The sequence below is a fragment of the Bubalus bubalis genome, chromosome 15 (assembly GCF_019923935.1).
Source record: "Bubalus bubalis isolate 160015118507 breed Murrah chromosome 15, NDDB_SH_1, whole genome shotgun sequence".
In the NCBI taxonomy this organism is placed as follows: domain Eukaryota; kingdom Metazoa; phylum Chordata; class Mammalia; order Artiodactyla; family Bovidae; genus Bubalus; species Bubalus bubalis.
In genome coordinates, this window is record NC_059171.1 from 15,765,425 (window position 1) to 15,783,343 (window position 17,919).

The following is a 17,919-nucleotide window of genomic DNA, read 5'->3' on the forward strand; positions in this document are numbered from 1 at the left end:
ACTATTGATTGTCTTTTAGGAGCATAGTCGACTCAGTGAGGTTAATTTGTCTTGTCTAATACAAACACTGGAGAATGTCTTTCTAACATAATTGTTTTGTTTTATTAGAGTTAATGCTGAATTATGTTTTGACCAGAAACAACAGACAGCCATGTTATTACTGAAATAGAAAGGAGAACAGCTGTGAGATGCTTAAACCTAAAACATTGTTTCGCAAGCAGATTAAATGGAGAGATATTTCCTACCATTTTGAAAAGACAGCTAATACAGTTCTTTGGAAACACTTTAGCGAACTAATGGAAGAATTTTAAGAAGTGAGAAATTATAATTGGAGAGAACTATGCTATGAATGAAACTATACTACACAATTTCAAGCGAACTATCTAAGAAGTTTATTACATTAGGCCCGTGAACTGTTAAGAATTATGCATTGAGAAATCACCTGGTGACAATTTTTAGGCTTAGGTGATTGACCTGTTGTTTTAAAGTGGTTTTGTTTGGGGAATTCCCTGGTTAGGATTCTGTGCTTTTACTGCCTAGAGCCCAGGTTCAATCTCTGATCCGGGAACTAAAATACTACAAATGGGGCAGGGGTAGGAAGCAGTTTTATTTGATCTCCAGTTAATTTTAAAAGATGGTCCAGTAGTTTCCACTGCAGGGGGCACAGGTTCAGTACTTGGTTGGGGAACTAAGATCCCACATGCCTCAACTCACAACGTAGCCGCAAAAAATAGATGAGTATACCGACCTGAAATCAATAAACATGGAAAAATCACCATAAAGCTTTAATAAAGCAAGTAGAAATTTATGTTTCTGTTAATGTTCTGATAGAAGTTGAAGCATGGGCTACAGTTATTCCTCAAGCTTTATTCCTCCAAAAATAATAATAATTTTACCAAGTACTTTATTAATTAGATTTTTATCCTTCACCACCCCTGCACCACTACCGTATTTATTAAGAGTTTATGTTGTTCTTGTTTAGTCGCTAAGTTGCATCTGACTCTTGCAACCCCATGGACCCTCCAGGCCCCTCTGTCCGTGGGATTTCCCAAGCAAGAATACTGGAGTGGATTGCCATTTCCTTCTCCAGGGGGTCTTCCTGACCCAAAGATTGAACCCATCTCCTGTGTTGGCAGGTGGATTCTTTATCACTGAGCCACCAAGGAAGCCCCATTTGCTTAAACTTTTTTTTTTTTCTTGACAAAGGGTTTTTTCCTGATAAGAGGCCTTAAGAGACTTGGTTTATGAACACCAGTTTTCCAAATGTAGGTTTCTTATTTATGAGGGTTAAGCAAAATCATTGACAACTTTGACATTCAGATCTCCTAAAAATATTGTTAATAAATGCTTGGTGTAAAGTGAGCAGTTGGTTCCAGACATCTACTAGATCCATTTTTACTTATAAAAATGACTTCTACATTAAGACATAACCAAGTGTATCTTATTGGGAGATTTATAGGATTGTGAGAAATAAATTAATTGTATATGCCTGATAACTTTTAAACTGGCTTTCTATTGTTAAAGTCATCGATAATGTATAAAAGCAGTGGATACCATTTATTAAGCACTGACTGCATTGTCCTGAACTGCTTTGCTACTGCTAAGTCGCTTCAGTCGTGTCCGACTCTGTGCGACCCCATAGACGGCAGCCCACCAGGCTCCCCCGTCCCTGGGATTCTCCAGGCAAGAACACTGGAGTGGGTTGCCATTTCCTTCTCCAATGCTTGAAAGTGAAAAGTGAAAGTGATGTTGCTCAGTCGTGTCCGACTCTTCGAGACCCCATGGACTGTAGCCTACCAGGCTCTCCCGTCCATGGGATTTTTCCAGGCAAGAGTTCTGGAGTGGGGTGCCATTGCCTTCTCCATCAACTGCTTTACACATATCTTATATAATCCTTTCAACAATCCTATGAAGTTGGTACATAGCCTGTTAAGATTAAGAAATGTGACCCAAATTACATAGTTATTAAGTAGTAGAGCAATATTCAAATATAGGTCTGTTTGACTCTAAGACACCTTGAAGTCTTAGCCTCTATGCTGTTACTATGTGATACTGGCTCTGGATACCTGCTTGTAATAGTAAATATAGAAACATAGAAAGGAACTTCCTTTTTTGTAATACATTTCACACTGGTAATCACTTGTCCATGCTTTTCCTGTACTGGACCATAAATTTTTACGTTTTCAGTTTCTCCCCATCCTCCGCTGGTTAGTCCCTCTTCTCCCTTTCTGCGCTTCTTATAACAGAATCTGTCACTCTACCTAACCTGTCTCTTGTACTTCATCCCTGAGCAGACTGACTGTGAGCTCCGTGTGGGAAGGCCTCTTGTCATACTCATTTTTGTATGTCTGTTACCTGTCTAGCTCAAGTTCTAGTACTTAATAAGGTGAAATTCCTGTACCTCCATTGTTAAGATGTACCTATTATTAATGTATTCCTTAACCTCTTCCTCATATAAATTTGGGATCATGATGCACAGACAGTTTTGTCTGCCTTTTTTTTGCCTATGAACATTTTCCCAGATCATTACATATTTTTCTGAAACATAGACTTTTTAAAAGTCTTCATGAAGATGTATCATAGTACCTCCCCTCTAAACAAAAATAATAGAATTCATGTGGAAAAATAAGAATAGTGAAGAAAATAAGAGAAATGCAGGCAGATTTGTTTTTCTAGATGTTAAAATGCATACAGAGTTACATTGTGTATGCCACTATCCCAGGAATAGATGAATGGAACAGAAATTCCAGAAACAGACTGAAGTATATAAGAATTTAATATTTGGGGAAAGTAGCATTTGGCATTAATTGGGCAAAAGTCAGGGTTTTGTTTTTTGGTTTTTTCCCCCAGTAAAGAACAATGTTAGGATGACTTGCTAACCATTTAGAAATAAAGCCTAACTTCTGTTATCTTGACAGTAAGTAGTCATGGGTGTATACATGGATGTGTATGAAAGTCTAGGTTAAATTTTTTTTCTTTAAAAAAAAAAAAAAAGTTCTTGAGAATAGGGTGATAGAAGCCCTAAAAATAACTCACATATATGGAAAGATGTAAGTAGCATTGAATAAACTGAAAAAACTATAAGGTACAGGTTAAGTATTTTTAAAAAGAGGAGCAAAGGAAGAGGTTAAATATTCTGCATGATTTGGTGAACTTGATGAAGAACCTAATCTTGAAATAGTTCATAAAGAGGGGAAGAGTGTGATTTTGGCACTTCTGTTAAAGACTCATTTTGTACCCTGGGGGGGAAGAATCAGAAAACAAAAAAAAGGACCAAGTCCTTCTTATAGTTAGACATACACAATGAAAAGAAAGCAAATTCAGGAGACAAAGTTCCTTTGATAATAAAGGAAGTAGGAAGAATGGAATAAATGGTTAATTAACACGTTTTCTGGAGTTTCTTAGTCATTGCATCTAGTCATATAATGTGCCCAGCAGAAGTTGGGGAAAGGTTTTTACCATTGTGTTACTGGGGTTTTTCCTAACTCGTAAAATGTGATTGGGAGGAAGAAGAGTAATAGTTTAAAATTACAGCTTAGTTCAACATAAAGAAGTTGGGGTTTTGCATTTGGTTTTTGGCAGAAATGGCAGATCCCTGATTCACACTGTTAAATTTTAGATGGCCTGTCTTCTGCTGATCCCAGTTCTGATTGGAATGCGCCAGCAGAAGAGTGGGGGAACTGGGTAGATGAAGAAAGAGCCTCACTTCTGAAGTCCCAGGAACCAATTCCTGATGATCAAAAAGTGAGTAAAAGGATCGGTGGATATGTTTATTTCTCTGTGCATCCAGCTGTATTGGAATTATTAATGTATCCGGGGGTCGAATTGCTTCAGAGAGGCATTCTAATCATACTAGCTTCAATCATCTTAGGGTCGCATGCCTTCTCTCTATTACTGTTTCTTCTTTCCACAGATTATTGAGGATTCTGTGTGGAAAGTACTATTATATACTGATAAGAAAACAAACGCACAATTCCTGTCCTCTTACCAGAATTATTATATCAGCCTACCAACTCTTGGTGTGTTTAGATAAAAGCAGATTGGTTCTCAGTAAAAAATTAAGGAAAGCTTCATAGCAAGATAAGACTGAGAACATTATGAGAAAGGGACCAAGGAAAGTAACATGTTTGATGGGGAGGAACAATACACGTGTGGAATCGACTGGTGGTAGGATCAGTGGTTTCTATGTCAGTCTTCCCCTTCTAGGCTTCATTCCTTAAGGAAAGGGACTGTGAAGTTCCTGTTTTTGTAGCTCCAGGAACATGTTTGGCATTTAGTAAATAGATGAAACGAATGATGTACATTGCCACAGTTTTATGGAATTCTGTAAGTAATGAGAACGTAGGGCAGCCTTCAGACCAGGGATAACCTGGTCATTGCTCAGGTTAGAAAAACTAGGCTGGATATTGCAGAAAATTGAGAAGACTGATTTTGGAGCCTATTTTGTACTATTTTGGTTACATAAATCAGGGCAGGAGATAATAAACTAAGTTGATAGCTTTGAAAAAGAATGGAAGTGGTATTTGCAAGAGACACTAAGCTACTGATTGAACTTTTCTGCTGGTTAGTTTTTCTATTAAAAAAAAAGTCAAAGAGAAGATAATTATTATTATCATACCATTATTATTATTATTAATTATTATTATCATTACCATTATTATTCAACAAAGATTAATTGCATCTGCCATGGGTCAGATATTGTGCTAGTAGAGAAACAAAATATAATTACTGCCTTCAAGGAGCCTACACTCCAGGCAGGGAGGAGAGGAAGGAGACCAGCACTCTGGAAGATAATGGTAATGTTATAATATATTAGGTATTCTGAAAGCACTTTGGAGTTTTAGCAAAGGCATCCCAGAGGTAAGAGCATAATGTATAGCAAAGAGGGGTCAGAAATGAGACTGGAGAGAAAAGCAGAGGGAAGATTCCACAAGCCCTTGAATACTATGCAAAAAACCTTGGATTTTGTCCTATAAATAATGGGAGAATCTTAAAGTGGTTTGTTTTGTTTTTGTGGGATTTTTTTGTTTGTTTTTGTAGGGTGTTTTTTTGTTTCTTTTTGTTTTGTTTTTTTTTTTGCTACTTTGGTAATGCCTGTAGATAAAGGAATGGAGGCATATGAGAATACCAGTTTAAACATTGTTTTAGTAGACCTGTACAGTAGTGGTAAGAATGGTATACAGAGTAAGGGAGAGGTTTGAAAACAATTAATTGAAGCAAAATCAACAGAACATGGGATTAGAATTGATTGGAGAATCATCAAAAATGACTTCAAGAACACTTAGGTAACTGGGATGGTGAAAGTGGTGTTCCCAACAGAGAAAACAGAAGCTAGTTAACTGAGGGGAAAGGTGGTTGGTTCAGTTTGAGATGTGTTAGATGCGGGGTGTTTTGTAGATTTGCTTAAGAAAAGTGGCACACGGGCTTAGCTGTTCAGCGCCATGTGGGATCTTCCCAGACCAAGGATCAAACCCATGTCCCCTGCATTATAAGGTGGATTCTTAACCAGTGGACCACCAGGGAAGCCCAGAATGTCCATTTTTTTCATGAGTTAAAAGATGTCAATTTCAGCCTTTTTCCCATGAACAAAAATAGTGTTCTACCATACAGAACTACATTTCTCTTATGGATGGATTATAAATTGGCTGAAAAGCAGACTGACCAGAGTCCTTATGACCTGAATATCCTTCAGAGGGTGCATCTTTTCATATGATATTTTCATCATTATGAGCCTGTGGTAAAAACTTCTGTGGAAGTTTCTCCACGGCTAGTAACCGACTTGGACTGAATGTCTCTTAACCAAGATTCTAATTTGCTATTTTTGTCATGCACAGTATTATTTTTAATGACATTCCTTCTCGCATTGTTTTTTGTTTTTTTTTTTAATTAAGCCTTTTGAGGTAATTTTAGAGTCACATGTACTTAAAAGAAATAATACAGGGGAGGGAGGAGGGAAGAGGGTTCAGGATGGGGAACACAGGTATACCTGTGGTGGATTCATTTTGATATTTGGCAAAACTAATACAATATTGTAAAGTTTAAAAATAAAATAAAATTTAAAAAAAAGAAAAAAATAATACAGAGAAAAAACACCTGTACCCAGGGGCCCCCAATGATAACATCTTGCAGAACTCTAAGACAATATCACAACCAGGACCTTGACACTAATACAGTCAAGATTCAGAACATTTCTAGGGCTTCCCTGGTGGCTCAATGGTGAGGAATCCACCTGCCAATGCAGGAGACAGGTTGTATCCCTGGTCTGGGAGGATCCCACATGCTGCGAAACAGGAGAGCCTGAGAACTACAACTACTGAAGCCCACATACCACAACTTGAGAGCAGTCCCCACCCGCCACAACTAGAGAAAAGCCCACACAGCAGTGAAGACCCAGCATGGCCCCCAAAATAAATACCAATAAAAATTTTTAAAAGATGCAGAACATTCCTAGTCTCTTTATGAAATACCTGTTTATATCTTTTGCACGTTTTCCAACTGGATTGTTTGTTTACTGTTGAATTTTGAGTGTTCTTTATATAATCTGGATACAGGTCCTTTGTTGGATATATGATTTACAGATACTTTCTCTTCCTCTGTACCTTGTTGTTGTCTTAACAGGGTCAAATTCGATTTTAATGCAGATAGCTCTGTGTTTAAATAAAATGAATGACCTGTGAAATGAACTTTTAAAAACCAAGGTTTGCACAGCTCTAATTATCATGTAGTGAGTACTGAAAGATGTAAGAAAAAGGGGTTTATCATAAACAAATAGAAGAGTGAAGAGTTTTGTTATTTTGTGTGTGATTCAAGTTCAGTTTTATTACTACTAATATGTAGAATTTGGGAGAAAAAGACTAAACCTAATAAATTATTTCCTAAATTCTGAATAAAGAAAACTTCATTGATTCATTTCAGTACTTTTGCTTTTAACATCAGGTTTCAGATGATGATAAAGAAAAGGGAGAGGGAGCTCTTCCAACCGGAAAATCTAAAAAGAAAAAAAAGAAAAAGAAGAAGCAAGGTGAAGATAACGCTCTTGCACAGGTAAAGTATCAAAACAATAGACATCCTTCCTTAAGCACCTACTACTGACTTATGAAAGGATCATTTGTAGATGCTAGGAAAATGCAGAGATATAAAGACAGGATATGAGACATCAGATTTACTTCTTGTTTGAAAAGTCATAGAATGTTTTAAAGATTTTATATATCATACTGTAATAAAAAGATTGTTGCTCTAAAGAAAATCATATCAAAGATATAAACCAAAAGCAATTGACTAAAATTCTAAATTAGTGCACCTGGGTTTATAGTATGATGAAATGAAACAGATGTTATGGCACTGCACACTTAACAGAAATTCCTCGAGCAGTGGAATTTAGCAGGTTAGAACTTTAATACAGTTATGAAAGCCATGTGCATAACAAGGGGTATCTTGCACTTGACTCTGAGTTTGCTGGCTGTTGCACTTGGTATCCTTTCCTGATATTTTTGGCTTTTAACAGAAACTTTTTCTTTGGTCTTTTCCTATCTGGGAAAGTATTTCTAGATTTTAATATAGATGAAAACAGGTTAATTTCAGGTGTACTAGATTACTAGAAATATGCATGGCTTTGTTTTTGAAAGCATTATCACTATTACATTGCAGCTTATGAAAATCTTGTTCCTCATCTGTAACTTTGTGGCTAATTGTGTTCATTCCTTTAAATGTAGGAGATAGCCAAAATATTTAGAGAACAGGCTACATAGTAATTTTCCTACTTAATTAAATTGTGAAAGTTCCTTTGCTGGTGTTCTTTTTTTCTTATTATTATTGCACTGGGTCTTGGTTGCTTCGCACAGACTGACTGGGGCGCTGGGGGCTGCTCTTCGTCGTGGTGCCAGCTTCTCACTGTGGTGGCTTCTTGTAGAGCACACACTCTGGGCGCACAGGCTCAGTAGTTGTGCGCACATGGGCTTAGTTGCTCCCTGGCATGTGGAAACCTCCCGGACCAGGGATTTGAACCCGTGTCCCCTTTATTGGCAGATGGATTCTTATCCACTGTACCACCAGGGAAGTCCTGTGTTTTTAAATACAGTGAATAAGTATATAATCACTTAAATATATTTAAGTGTATTTAATTCACTTATATACAGTGAATAAGAGAGTAAATCAATCTGTCTTCATATCTCTGTTCTGCCATTTACTGGTTTTTTGTTTGTTGTATTTTGCACAAGTTACTTAACTGCATAGGTTGCTTTTGAGAATTAAATGAGATCTGTGAAGTTCTAGCCTATGCATAAGTGATTACATTTTGGATTTTTTTTTCTTTCTTACCATTTACAATGATGTCATATTTAATATATTCTTATTCATAACTTCTTTCACATACCTAAGCATGTAATGTATTTTTAAAAATCTATAAAGGCCTAAGAATGAAAATGTTTAAACTTGAAAAGAACCTTAGAATTTATCTACACAAATTTTATTTTAAAGTTGAGAAAACTACAGTTTGAGGAAATCAAAAATTTGTCCTTGATATTTTATGACATGCCTATCCATGTCCTTTCTACTGTCAAAGCTTAATTTATCTAGAAAATGCACTTATATATATATATATTTCATGCCTTATGCTACCGCTGCTGCTAAGTCACTTGTCATGTCCAACTCTGTGCCACCCCATAGATGGCAGCCCACCAGGCTCCCCCATCCCTGAGACTCTCCAGGCAAGAACACTGGAGTGGGTTGCCATTTCCTTCTCCAATGCATGAAAGTGAAGTCACTCAGTCGTATCCAGCTCTTAGTGACCCCATGGTCTGCAGCCCACCAGGCTCCTCCGTCCATGGGATTTTCCAGTAGCATTTCACTTAATGACTTCTTCATGCCTTGAAGAAGTCATTAAGTGAAATGCTATTTCTAAAGTCTTAAAATATCAACTAATTCACCATGTAATTTTTCTAAAAGGAAAAAGTACTAGTTTTTTGTTTAGTAAATTAAATGATTCCCATTTGAGGTTGTGAGTGTGTTGCTTTTTAGTTTACAGAAGATTTAAATCCCTGAAGAAAACAGGAATGATGAACATACCAGAGATTTTTTAAATCTTTGAATAATAATGACTTTTTTATGCTCTCTTAAGCTCTCTTAATTTATGCTCTCAAATTATCTTCTTGAGAAATATCTTCTGGACATTGGTACTATAAACCAAGTATATTTTAATTCATGAAATGATTTATAAATGCACTGCTTTTCTCTGTAGGACACAGAAGAATTAGAAAAAGAGATTAGAGAAGAGCTTCCAGTGAATACCTCTAAAGTCCGTCCAAAACAGGAAAAAGCTTTTTCTTTGAAGACCATAAGCACTAGTGATCCAGCTGATGCACTAATCAAAAATAGCCAGGTAACTTTTTGATATCCAAGAAATAAAATTTTGATGACTAGAGAATTGTATTAATACTAATATTTTATTGAAACACTGTGCTAAACATTTTTAATACACCAAATTGCCCTCACAGCAACCCGAAAAGAAAAGGTACAACCCATGTTATGAATGAGGTTAGAGAAGTTGAATAAGTTGGCCCAAGTCCTACAACTGTCAGAAGCAAAACTAGAGAAAGCCACGAGACGGTTTCTTTTTCTTATTAAATACATAGGCATCCAAGGGACAGATACATGGCTTACAGAAAATGTGAGTAGTTGCACTTTCCCAAAAGCTTGCACATAATGTATTATGACTGTGGTCCAGTCTCTAGAATGTAGCATTTTTTTAAATGTAGTGACAGTATCTTAAAATGTGTGCCATCTGTGGAAAATTTCGATATGTCAGAAGGGACCATTTTATAAAAGGCCTAGACCAGTGACACAAAGCCCATAGCGCTTTAAAGTCTGATTTCTAATTTGGCAAGTTGTATCATTTAGAAATACATGAAATATTAATAACTATGAAATTGTTCATGGTTCTCATTCAAAATGTGTATTGAGAATCTCCCACACTATTTAAAGTTCTGGAGATACAGCAGAGAACAAAGCAGAAAAAAATATCCCTGCCTTTATGGTGGCACTTACATATGTAATGAAACAGCTTTAATATTAAGACCACAGAGGGTCATGTGACATTTTGATAAGTCATTTTCAGAAGTCACCTTGTAAAGGGTATTTGAGTCCTTTTGTGATTTAATATAGAGAAGTGAGAGGATGGAGGGTAGGAAGAGATTTAAAATGAGTACTAAAACTTTGGAATAAATACAGGGAACATTAATAAAACTGAACCAAGCGACATAATTGCAGCTTCAGATACCTGAAATAGAAAGGAGTCCTGGTAGTTACCTAGGCACGCACATCTTCCTCTTTGTTTCCTTTCTTGTTTTGCTTTTTTGAATTCATGGAGCCTAGAAGAACAAGGGGCAAGAGAAGTAGGACTTACCCTTGTATTCAAAATCATCCTCACAGATAGGGCTTAAGGGTGAGATGATCTCTGACTCATCTGTTCCAGCCTCACTGCACATACCACAGTTTCTGTCCTTTATCTGCCCTAAACATTCATTAATAGTTCGGCCTCATTCTGGCAAATCAGTTAGTTGACCGCTCTGCTCCCAGGTTGGAGAGGAGAGGCGAGACTCAAGTTTGGCCCTGAGCATTTATAATTTCACTACCAGACTCTCACTAACTCTGAAGATTTGAACCTGAGTTTTACCAGTTGCTTTAATAGATTAGGACTAGTAGCTATAGTCTGCTTTATCTGAGGCCATCTTTTTCCTTGGGGAGAAAACTGAAGCTGTTGCTGCTGCTGCTACTTGAGATATCCCTACCTCATGAGAAGGAGAAAAGGAGATGTCACTGCTGGTAGTTCAGAAAGTTGCTGTTTTTGACTTTACAAGAAAAGCTTTTGAGGAGGTGAGAGTTTGTGGGAAAATGGACAGAACCATTGAATACCAACACATGAAAAAATCCTGTTATTTGTAATGAAAAAGACAAATGTAAAAGTTAATGAAAACTAAATTATTCACTCCTCTTTGAGATTCAGTAGACATCTTATAATTTTACATATTTAATCATTTTTATCTCAACCTGTATTTGTGGATATTGTAGTTAAAGATTTAGTTGGTTGTTTGTCACTAGAGGGCAGGCATGAGTTGTAGTGCTTCTGCTGTAAATGATTCATTCACTATCTTTGTATTTCAGCTGAGCAGCCTCTTGTTATTACTATGACATTTGATTTTTTTAATGAAAACCTAAGATAATTTTATTTCAAAATAGCCTATCAAGACTCTTCCACCTGCTATTTCTACCGAGCCATCTGTTATTTTATCAAAAAATGATTCTGACAAAAGCTCTTCCCAAGTGCCACCGATGCTACAAGAAACAGATAAATCCAAGTCAAATACTAAGCAAAATAGCGTGCCTCCTTCACAGAGTAAGTAGTCCTCATTTTGGTTCTTTTGGTGTTCTCTGTACTCTTTATAGGTGTCACTGTCTTGGAAGTCTAAAGGATTACTGAGTTCAGTTCAGTCACTCAGTCCTGTCTACTCTTGTGACCCCATGAAAGGATTACTGGAGCAGCCCTTTCCTCCTTTGCAAAGCCTAGATTCCTGGGAACCTTGCAGAGCTCAGTTGTGGGGGCCAGGGAGCTAAAGTCACTCAGGCCAAAGTAGGGAGCCCTTGGTATCTGCCCCTACTCTCTGGGTCCCTCCCTTTTTCTGTGCACAAGTTCTTGAAACCGTGCCCCCTCCCTGCCCTTTTTCCCCTTCAGCCACCTTTAGTGTCCACTTTACCCACTTTCACTTTTGCTACTTAGATTGAGTCTTGTAAGTGGTGGTTTTTTAGGTCAAAATGATGAACTATCATCCATGTGGTTAAACCACATAATACATTGAAATTGAGGAAAAGAGAGGAGGGCAGCCGGAGAATAACCTAAAAACCTGTAACTAGAACTTGAAAATGTGAACATAAAATTTGAGGCATTATCAGTGGATTTCAAAGCATGTTTTTATTGACATTGCTTTTATATTTTTGAAACAGAACAGTGTTTACCATCCTCCTGACGTCTCTTTCGCTCTCCCCTTTTTTTTTTTTCCTTTTAGCCAAGTCTGAAACTAGTTGGGAATCTCCCAAACAAATAAAAAAGAAGAAGAAAGCCAGACGGGAAACGTGAATTTTTTTTCTTCCTGAATTGGACATGTGTTTGCAAACACTGTCTTGAAGATTATGCTGTTTATGCAATAATTTGTGAACATGTACAGAGTTTTATATAAATTTAAACCAGTTTTTAAAACAAAACTGTGAACACGACCACCGTAAAAATGGAATCAAAGGAAAGTTAATTTATGAAATTAAGAGGTCAGCAGAACATGCTGCAGCGCTGGAAGACACTTGGGAAGGCCACTCTAACAAGAGCGATCTTAAGGTTATCATCCTGGTTTTACAGCAGTGCCCTGTTTACAACAGATGTGCCCTATCTCATCTGCAGCTAAGGAATAAAGGATTCTGATTAGAGAGAAGGCTGCCTACAAACTAGGAGGCGGCTTCTTGGATCTTATGCACGGAACTTAAACCATTTGAATCTGTTTTATGCTTAAATCAAAGTGCTTTGATCAAATGCATAATCTGCCATATCTTTACATATTTGTTGGTAGCAATTTGTATTAAAGAAATCACAAGTGCAAATAAAAAGTCATTTATTATTTAACTAAACTGTCATGGTTTAGTTTACAATTTTTAAAATGTTCTTAAAACATTCAAAACGCAGTTGACACTTGTATGGCTTATGAAGTTATTTTTTGATAGTCTTACTTTACTTGAATTGTTCAAAGTACAGTATATTTTAAGTTAAGAAAGGTAAACTCTATGTATTTGTTTTATACTTTTAAGGTTCCAACTCACAAATAATGCTCTTGTGTATGATTTGAGAACTTTCAGGCAAAATCCAACTTATATTTTTTTCCTTTCCCTAGCAATTACTTTTTCCCAGCATCAATTCTTCTTTGTTACTAATACTTTTTTGACTTTACAAGTGAAATCTTTCACAAACTAGTTATACAGACAGAACTTTGAGTACATGATGGAGAATGAAAAACTAGAGTCAGACAGCTTTAATTGACATTGTCAAGACCTCCAGTTATCAGGAATACATTTTTTTACTGCCTTAACCTGTAGTGCGTAGAATATGCATCAATTTCTTGAAGGGGATTCGTGTTTTTATAAGAATTTTCATGTAATTATTGCAATCGTGATCAAATAAGGAACGTTTCCTGCTTGAAACTGTATTGATTTAAATGATGTGTGAGACGTTTCACCGTTTTCAGGCACTGTGTAATTCTATTGTAATAAACTGGCAGGTATCTTTGTAACTATAAATAGTGCATGCTCAGCCATGTACACTGTAAATAGCCTTTACCAAACGTGTTTGACAAGGACCATAATTAACATCACTTAGTGAATTGTGATAAAGAAAAAAAGCCATGACTTATTTGATGTGATTGGCTTAATTGTTTTTCTGTGGCGCCAGAATGAAACTGTTTAACAGCTGTAACCAATGGTACTGATCTATCCATCCAGTTCTGTCTCTTCTATTTGATTGTGGTTTGATAGTATTGCATTGTCACACCGGAAAGCTAAAGAAACAGAATGGTTTCAGTTTTGCTGAAGACTGGCCTTATTAATGGACAGCTTTCCTAACAAGCGATTATTAACTTTTATCAGGTGTTAACATCTGTTTCAGGAACACGGCAGTATGTTTACATGTCAGAAGTTTTGTTTAATTCTATGATATTTCTAAATTGATTTGTTTAAATAAATTCAACAAATGGATAGCATTGTTTTTATTTGCTTCAGTATCGGGATAAATAAGCTGAAGTGCCAGGAGTGAATTTCTTGAAGTGACTGTATTAGCTTTATATAGCTGCTTCCTAAAGAGATCCAAGGATTCCTGCTTTGCAGCACTTTGTAAAGGCATCAGCAAAGGAGAATTCAATAGGAAGTCTGTGTAATTTTAGAATGTGCCAAAAGATCTGTGCTCAAAAAATTTAATTGAACTCTCTCAACTCTACCTCACCATTTCTTTATCTTAGAATTGTGTTGGCTGTGTTGAATGTCAGACTTTTTATTTCTCCATCTTAGTATCATTGAACCACCAACGCCGGGTGTTATAAATACCTTCTTTTGAGGGGAGATGGGTACAGAGACAGAGAAGTGCCCTTCTAAATTGGGGTGGATCCGAGATGGAAATAAATACCCATCCCTTCTCTCTGGCTCAAGAACTAGGGCATGGCTTTTATATTTCAAGAGATGGCAGCTATGAGTGTTAAAATTACTATCAGTTTATTCTCTTACACATGCATGAGGTGCAGACTGTTGCACAGTTAAAATATCATTCATTGTTCATCGCTCTCCACTTGTTCCATAAATGTTTATGACATGAAAGCAGTTTCTGGCATCTGAACCAGAGGAATTGTTTTCCAGCATCAACTCAAAAGACATTAAAATCCAGGGAGGAGGGGAAGAGAGGAGAACTGTTGTCCTTTGGAGGCTTGGATTAGACGTTCCCCCAGCCACTAGTAGGGACATAAGTGACCCCTTTAAAACTTTCATCAGGCCTGAAGGGGATCCTTGTTCTGATTAATAAAGCCTCCTAGAGAAACTATTTAAATAAAACTCACCTTCATCCTGACCTGTCTCCCCATACTTAGTGAAAATCCTTCCTGTCCTGGAGCAGGGAGTAATGGGTTAGGACTTCCCCAGACTGGAATCCTACCTCTCTGTACCCTACATTGAGCAAAACAACAGTTGAGAGAGTCCAAAAGACAAGTATTGAAATAAAATGTCATTAATGTAATTGACCATGTTTCCTTTGTGCATGCATTTTATTGGATGGGAAGTGGAAATAAGTCATCTGAATCTATTGGTATTATTTCAGAGACTAATCCAGTTTGTACTTGGGTTAAAGATACTGAAGGGCAATATTTAACTACAGAGTTTAGTTTTTCTTAAAAACAGTCCTCTTAATATAGTGTGAAATGTCTTTCAAATTTTAGAATTTAGGCTTGAGATGTCTAATAGATGTCTTAAGACTTTCCTATAAACTCATTGCACAAACTGGAATTACCTTCCAACAGACTTAGGGAATGCAAATATGTTATTTGTAAAATGCATTGAGTATTGTAAATAAAACAAGCCATTTTTGTTTTGTTTAAATTGCTCATTACAGTTCTCTTATGGGAGGGGACTGTGCATCCTAAGCTAGTCTAAGAGGCTTGATGTTGTTAATGTTTCTAAACTCGAGGTTCTATATGTTTCAAATGTTCTTGATGCTCTGAAACCATAGGTGCCCTTGGCGGTTTTAACCACTGGAAAAGGCAGAAGTGTTCAGAGTGAAGCATCTCTTGAGCTCTCCCTGTTTGTGACACAGCGTTGTCTGTGGGAAACAGCTTCCATCGTCTTAGCAGTAGATGTAACTCACCAGGGGCAGTGTATCACTCGTGTCAACCCTTTTAAGGAAATTAGACTCAAATTGGCATCATTATTTTAGAAGTTTATTTCTCTTTCATGTCCGTCTGAGAAAGCAGTCCAGAGCTGCTCTGACCTTTGGCGGGACCAGGCGCCCAGGGTCCATTCTCCTGTGTTGCTCTTCCGCGTTCTCAGCGTGCAGCATCCGTGTCACGCCTGCAGACAGCCGCACCAGTTAGAAACCCCCTCTCAGCATTTCTGCCCCCTTCCTTGAAGAGCTCTTAGCAAGTTATTTACACCACACAGGCTTATCCACGCAGTCACTTGATCCTACTAGCTTCAAAGGGGCATGGGAAATACTAAGTCTCTATCCTGGGCTGTCACGGGCCAAATTAACATTCAGGTTTCGTGACTGAGGAAGCAGCAGAGAGCGCGCTATCAGGAACAGCTCGCCGTCTTCTGGCACAGGGTTGGCGTATATCGTATATTGGGCAGCCAAGCATCACTTTCAAGGGCAGGTTAGCTTTTCCCATTGAGCAGAAATTTAAAATCTCTTGGATGCTAACATATGTAATAGATTCTGAAAGAAATTTCTGCCACTCGATGCTTTAAATTGTAGAGACCTAGAGGCTTAAAGAAACTTAATAGCCTGCTATCACACATTCACTGCAAGTATAGATTATAACAATTTGCCAGGAAGATACCCTGGTGTATAATCTTTTAAAAATTAAAAGGCATTATTACTATTCAAAATAAAAAATTTCTAATCCTAGCATCAAGACAGGTATATGAGGTGCTTGTAAAATGTTTGCTACCTACCTAATAATAATTAACAATACTGAGGTTCATGAACAGGCTAATCTGAAGAAAAATTTAAGCAGATTCAAGGTCATCCCCATGATAATGGCATTCTTATTTGTATGTGTGCTTTCCTTTTTTATTTATTGTATCAAAGCCTTCAAAATGAATATATGTAACATGTACATAAATTATAAAGCATAATAAAATGAACACCTCTGAAACCACCATTCTGCTTAAGAAATAGAACGTTACCAGTAGGGGGTGTTGGGGGTTTGGTAACAGGATCAAGCGGCGGGGGTGGGGGGTGTTGGAGGGGGCTGCGGAGGTGTGGACGAAAATAGCTGCTCTCAGATAGCCAGGGTTGGCACAGGTCCTTATCGGTGCCAGAACTGACTAGGGGTCCCAGGTAACACCCGTCACCAGGTCTCGGAAGGCTGTTTTGACGGCCTCACTGGTGCGGCTTCCTAAAGTCATCCCACCGACATCTGGTGGGAAATTGTTGGGATGAACACGCAGTGAATCACCGTGCGCGAAGAGTGCCCTCGGAGTTGTGCGATGCACACTTCACGTGGCAGCCTTTCCACAAGGAAGGATAGCGAGGCTCTTTGCTGGATGCTGCTCCCCCAGGCTCAGAAGAGCCGTGTGCGTCCTGCTTAGGGCAAGGGCATCTTGTGAAGTGTGCCGGGGCTACAGACTTTCTGACAGACACCACAGGGCTTTGTGGCAGATCAGCCAGAGCTCTGAGCTCCTTAAGACACTAGAATTATGAATAATTTCTTTTTTAAACCGTCTTCCATGATTTTAAAACATATTGCTGGGAGTAATTGGAGCTATTCCCACTTCTCATCAAAACTGAAGTGACCACGATAATGAACAATGGCAGAAAACCTGCCTTAGCACTGAAACTAGGAAAGGGGCATCCAATGCCAGAAACGGAGGCATCTGTGTTACTAGCAGTCAAAATCCAGAAAATTTTCAAAGGAATTAAACAGATCCAATAGCAGGAAGTCTAACCATTTAATCACAAAGCAGAAAAAGTTCATGATCATGACACTAAGCTGAAGTATTCAATCCAACAACTATTCCAAAATTAGATTTTAAAAACTTAAAGTTGGAGAGATACTTATGTCAGATTCATTAAAGTCAAACCAAGGCAGGGTTACTTGGCTAGTCAACATTGTCTTACGTGTTAGCAGTTAAGAAAAATTTTAAATTGGTAAACATCAAAGAAGAAAGAAATCATTTTTTCCTGATTGCATACCTAGAAAACCCAAGAGGTTGTAATAAAAAGCTTATGAGCACCAGAAAGAGGATACACTAAAGTGGCTGATAACACAAAAACAGAATATACTAGAGTAAGTACCTACAAAAGGAAATGGAAAACAAAAAAACTACATCACCACTAAAGTTACCAAATATTTAAATGTGGACAATCTTTTGTCCACTTTTTTTTTTTAAGTTTTTATTGAATTTGTTAGAGATGTTGCTTCTGTTTTATGTTTTGTTTTTGGCCATAAGGCACATGGGAACTTAGCTTCCTGACCAGGGGTCGAACCATTTGAAGCCAGGAGTCTTAACCACTAGACTGCCCTTTTATTTATTTTTTGGCTTCACCCTGCGCTTGCAGGACATTAGTTCTCTGGACATGCTCAGGCCCTGGCAGTGAAAGTACCAAGTCCTAACCACTGGACTGCCAGGGAG

The 17,919-nt window shown here is 37.6% G+C and overlaps 1 protein-coding gene across 5 annotated transcripts in view; it reads left to right on the top strand.

The window, feature by feature from the left end:
- The window catches only part of MTDH (metadherin), a 54,569-nt gene extending 40,787 nt beyond the window's left edge, over nt 1-13,782 (top strand). For all 5 annotated transcript variants that reach the window (XM_025265062.3, XM_025265064.3, XM_025265065.3 and 2 more), the window contains 5 exons: nt 3,620-3,744; nt 6,937-7,044; nt 9,236-9,376; nt 11,233-11,389; nt 12,057-13,782. In XM_025265062.3, the coding sequence (XP_025120847.3) occupies nt 3,620-3,744; nt 6,937-7,044; nt 9,236-9,376; nt 11,233-11,389; nt 12,057-12,127 (602 nt within the window). In that variant the 3' untranslated portion in view covers nt 12,128-13,782. The remainder of the gene's footprint in view (nt 1-3,619; nt 3,745-6,936; nt 7,045-9,235; nt 9,377-11,232; nt 11,390-12,056) is intronic.
- Nucleotides 13,783-17,919: the final 4,137 nt, after the last annotated feature.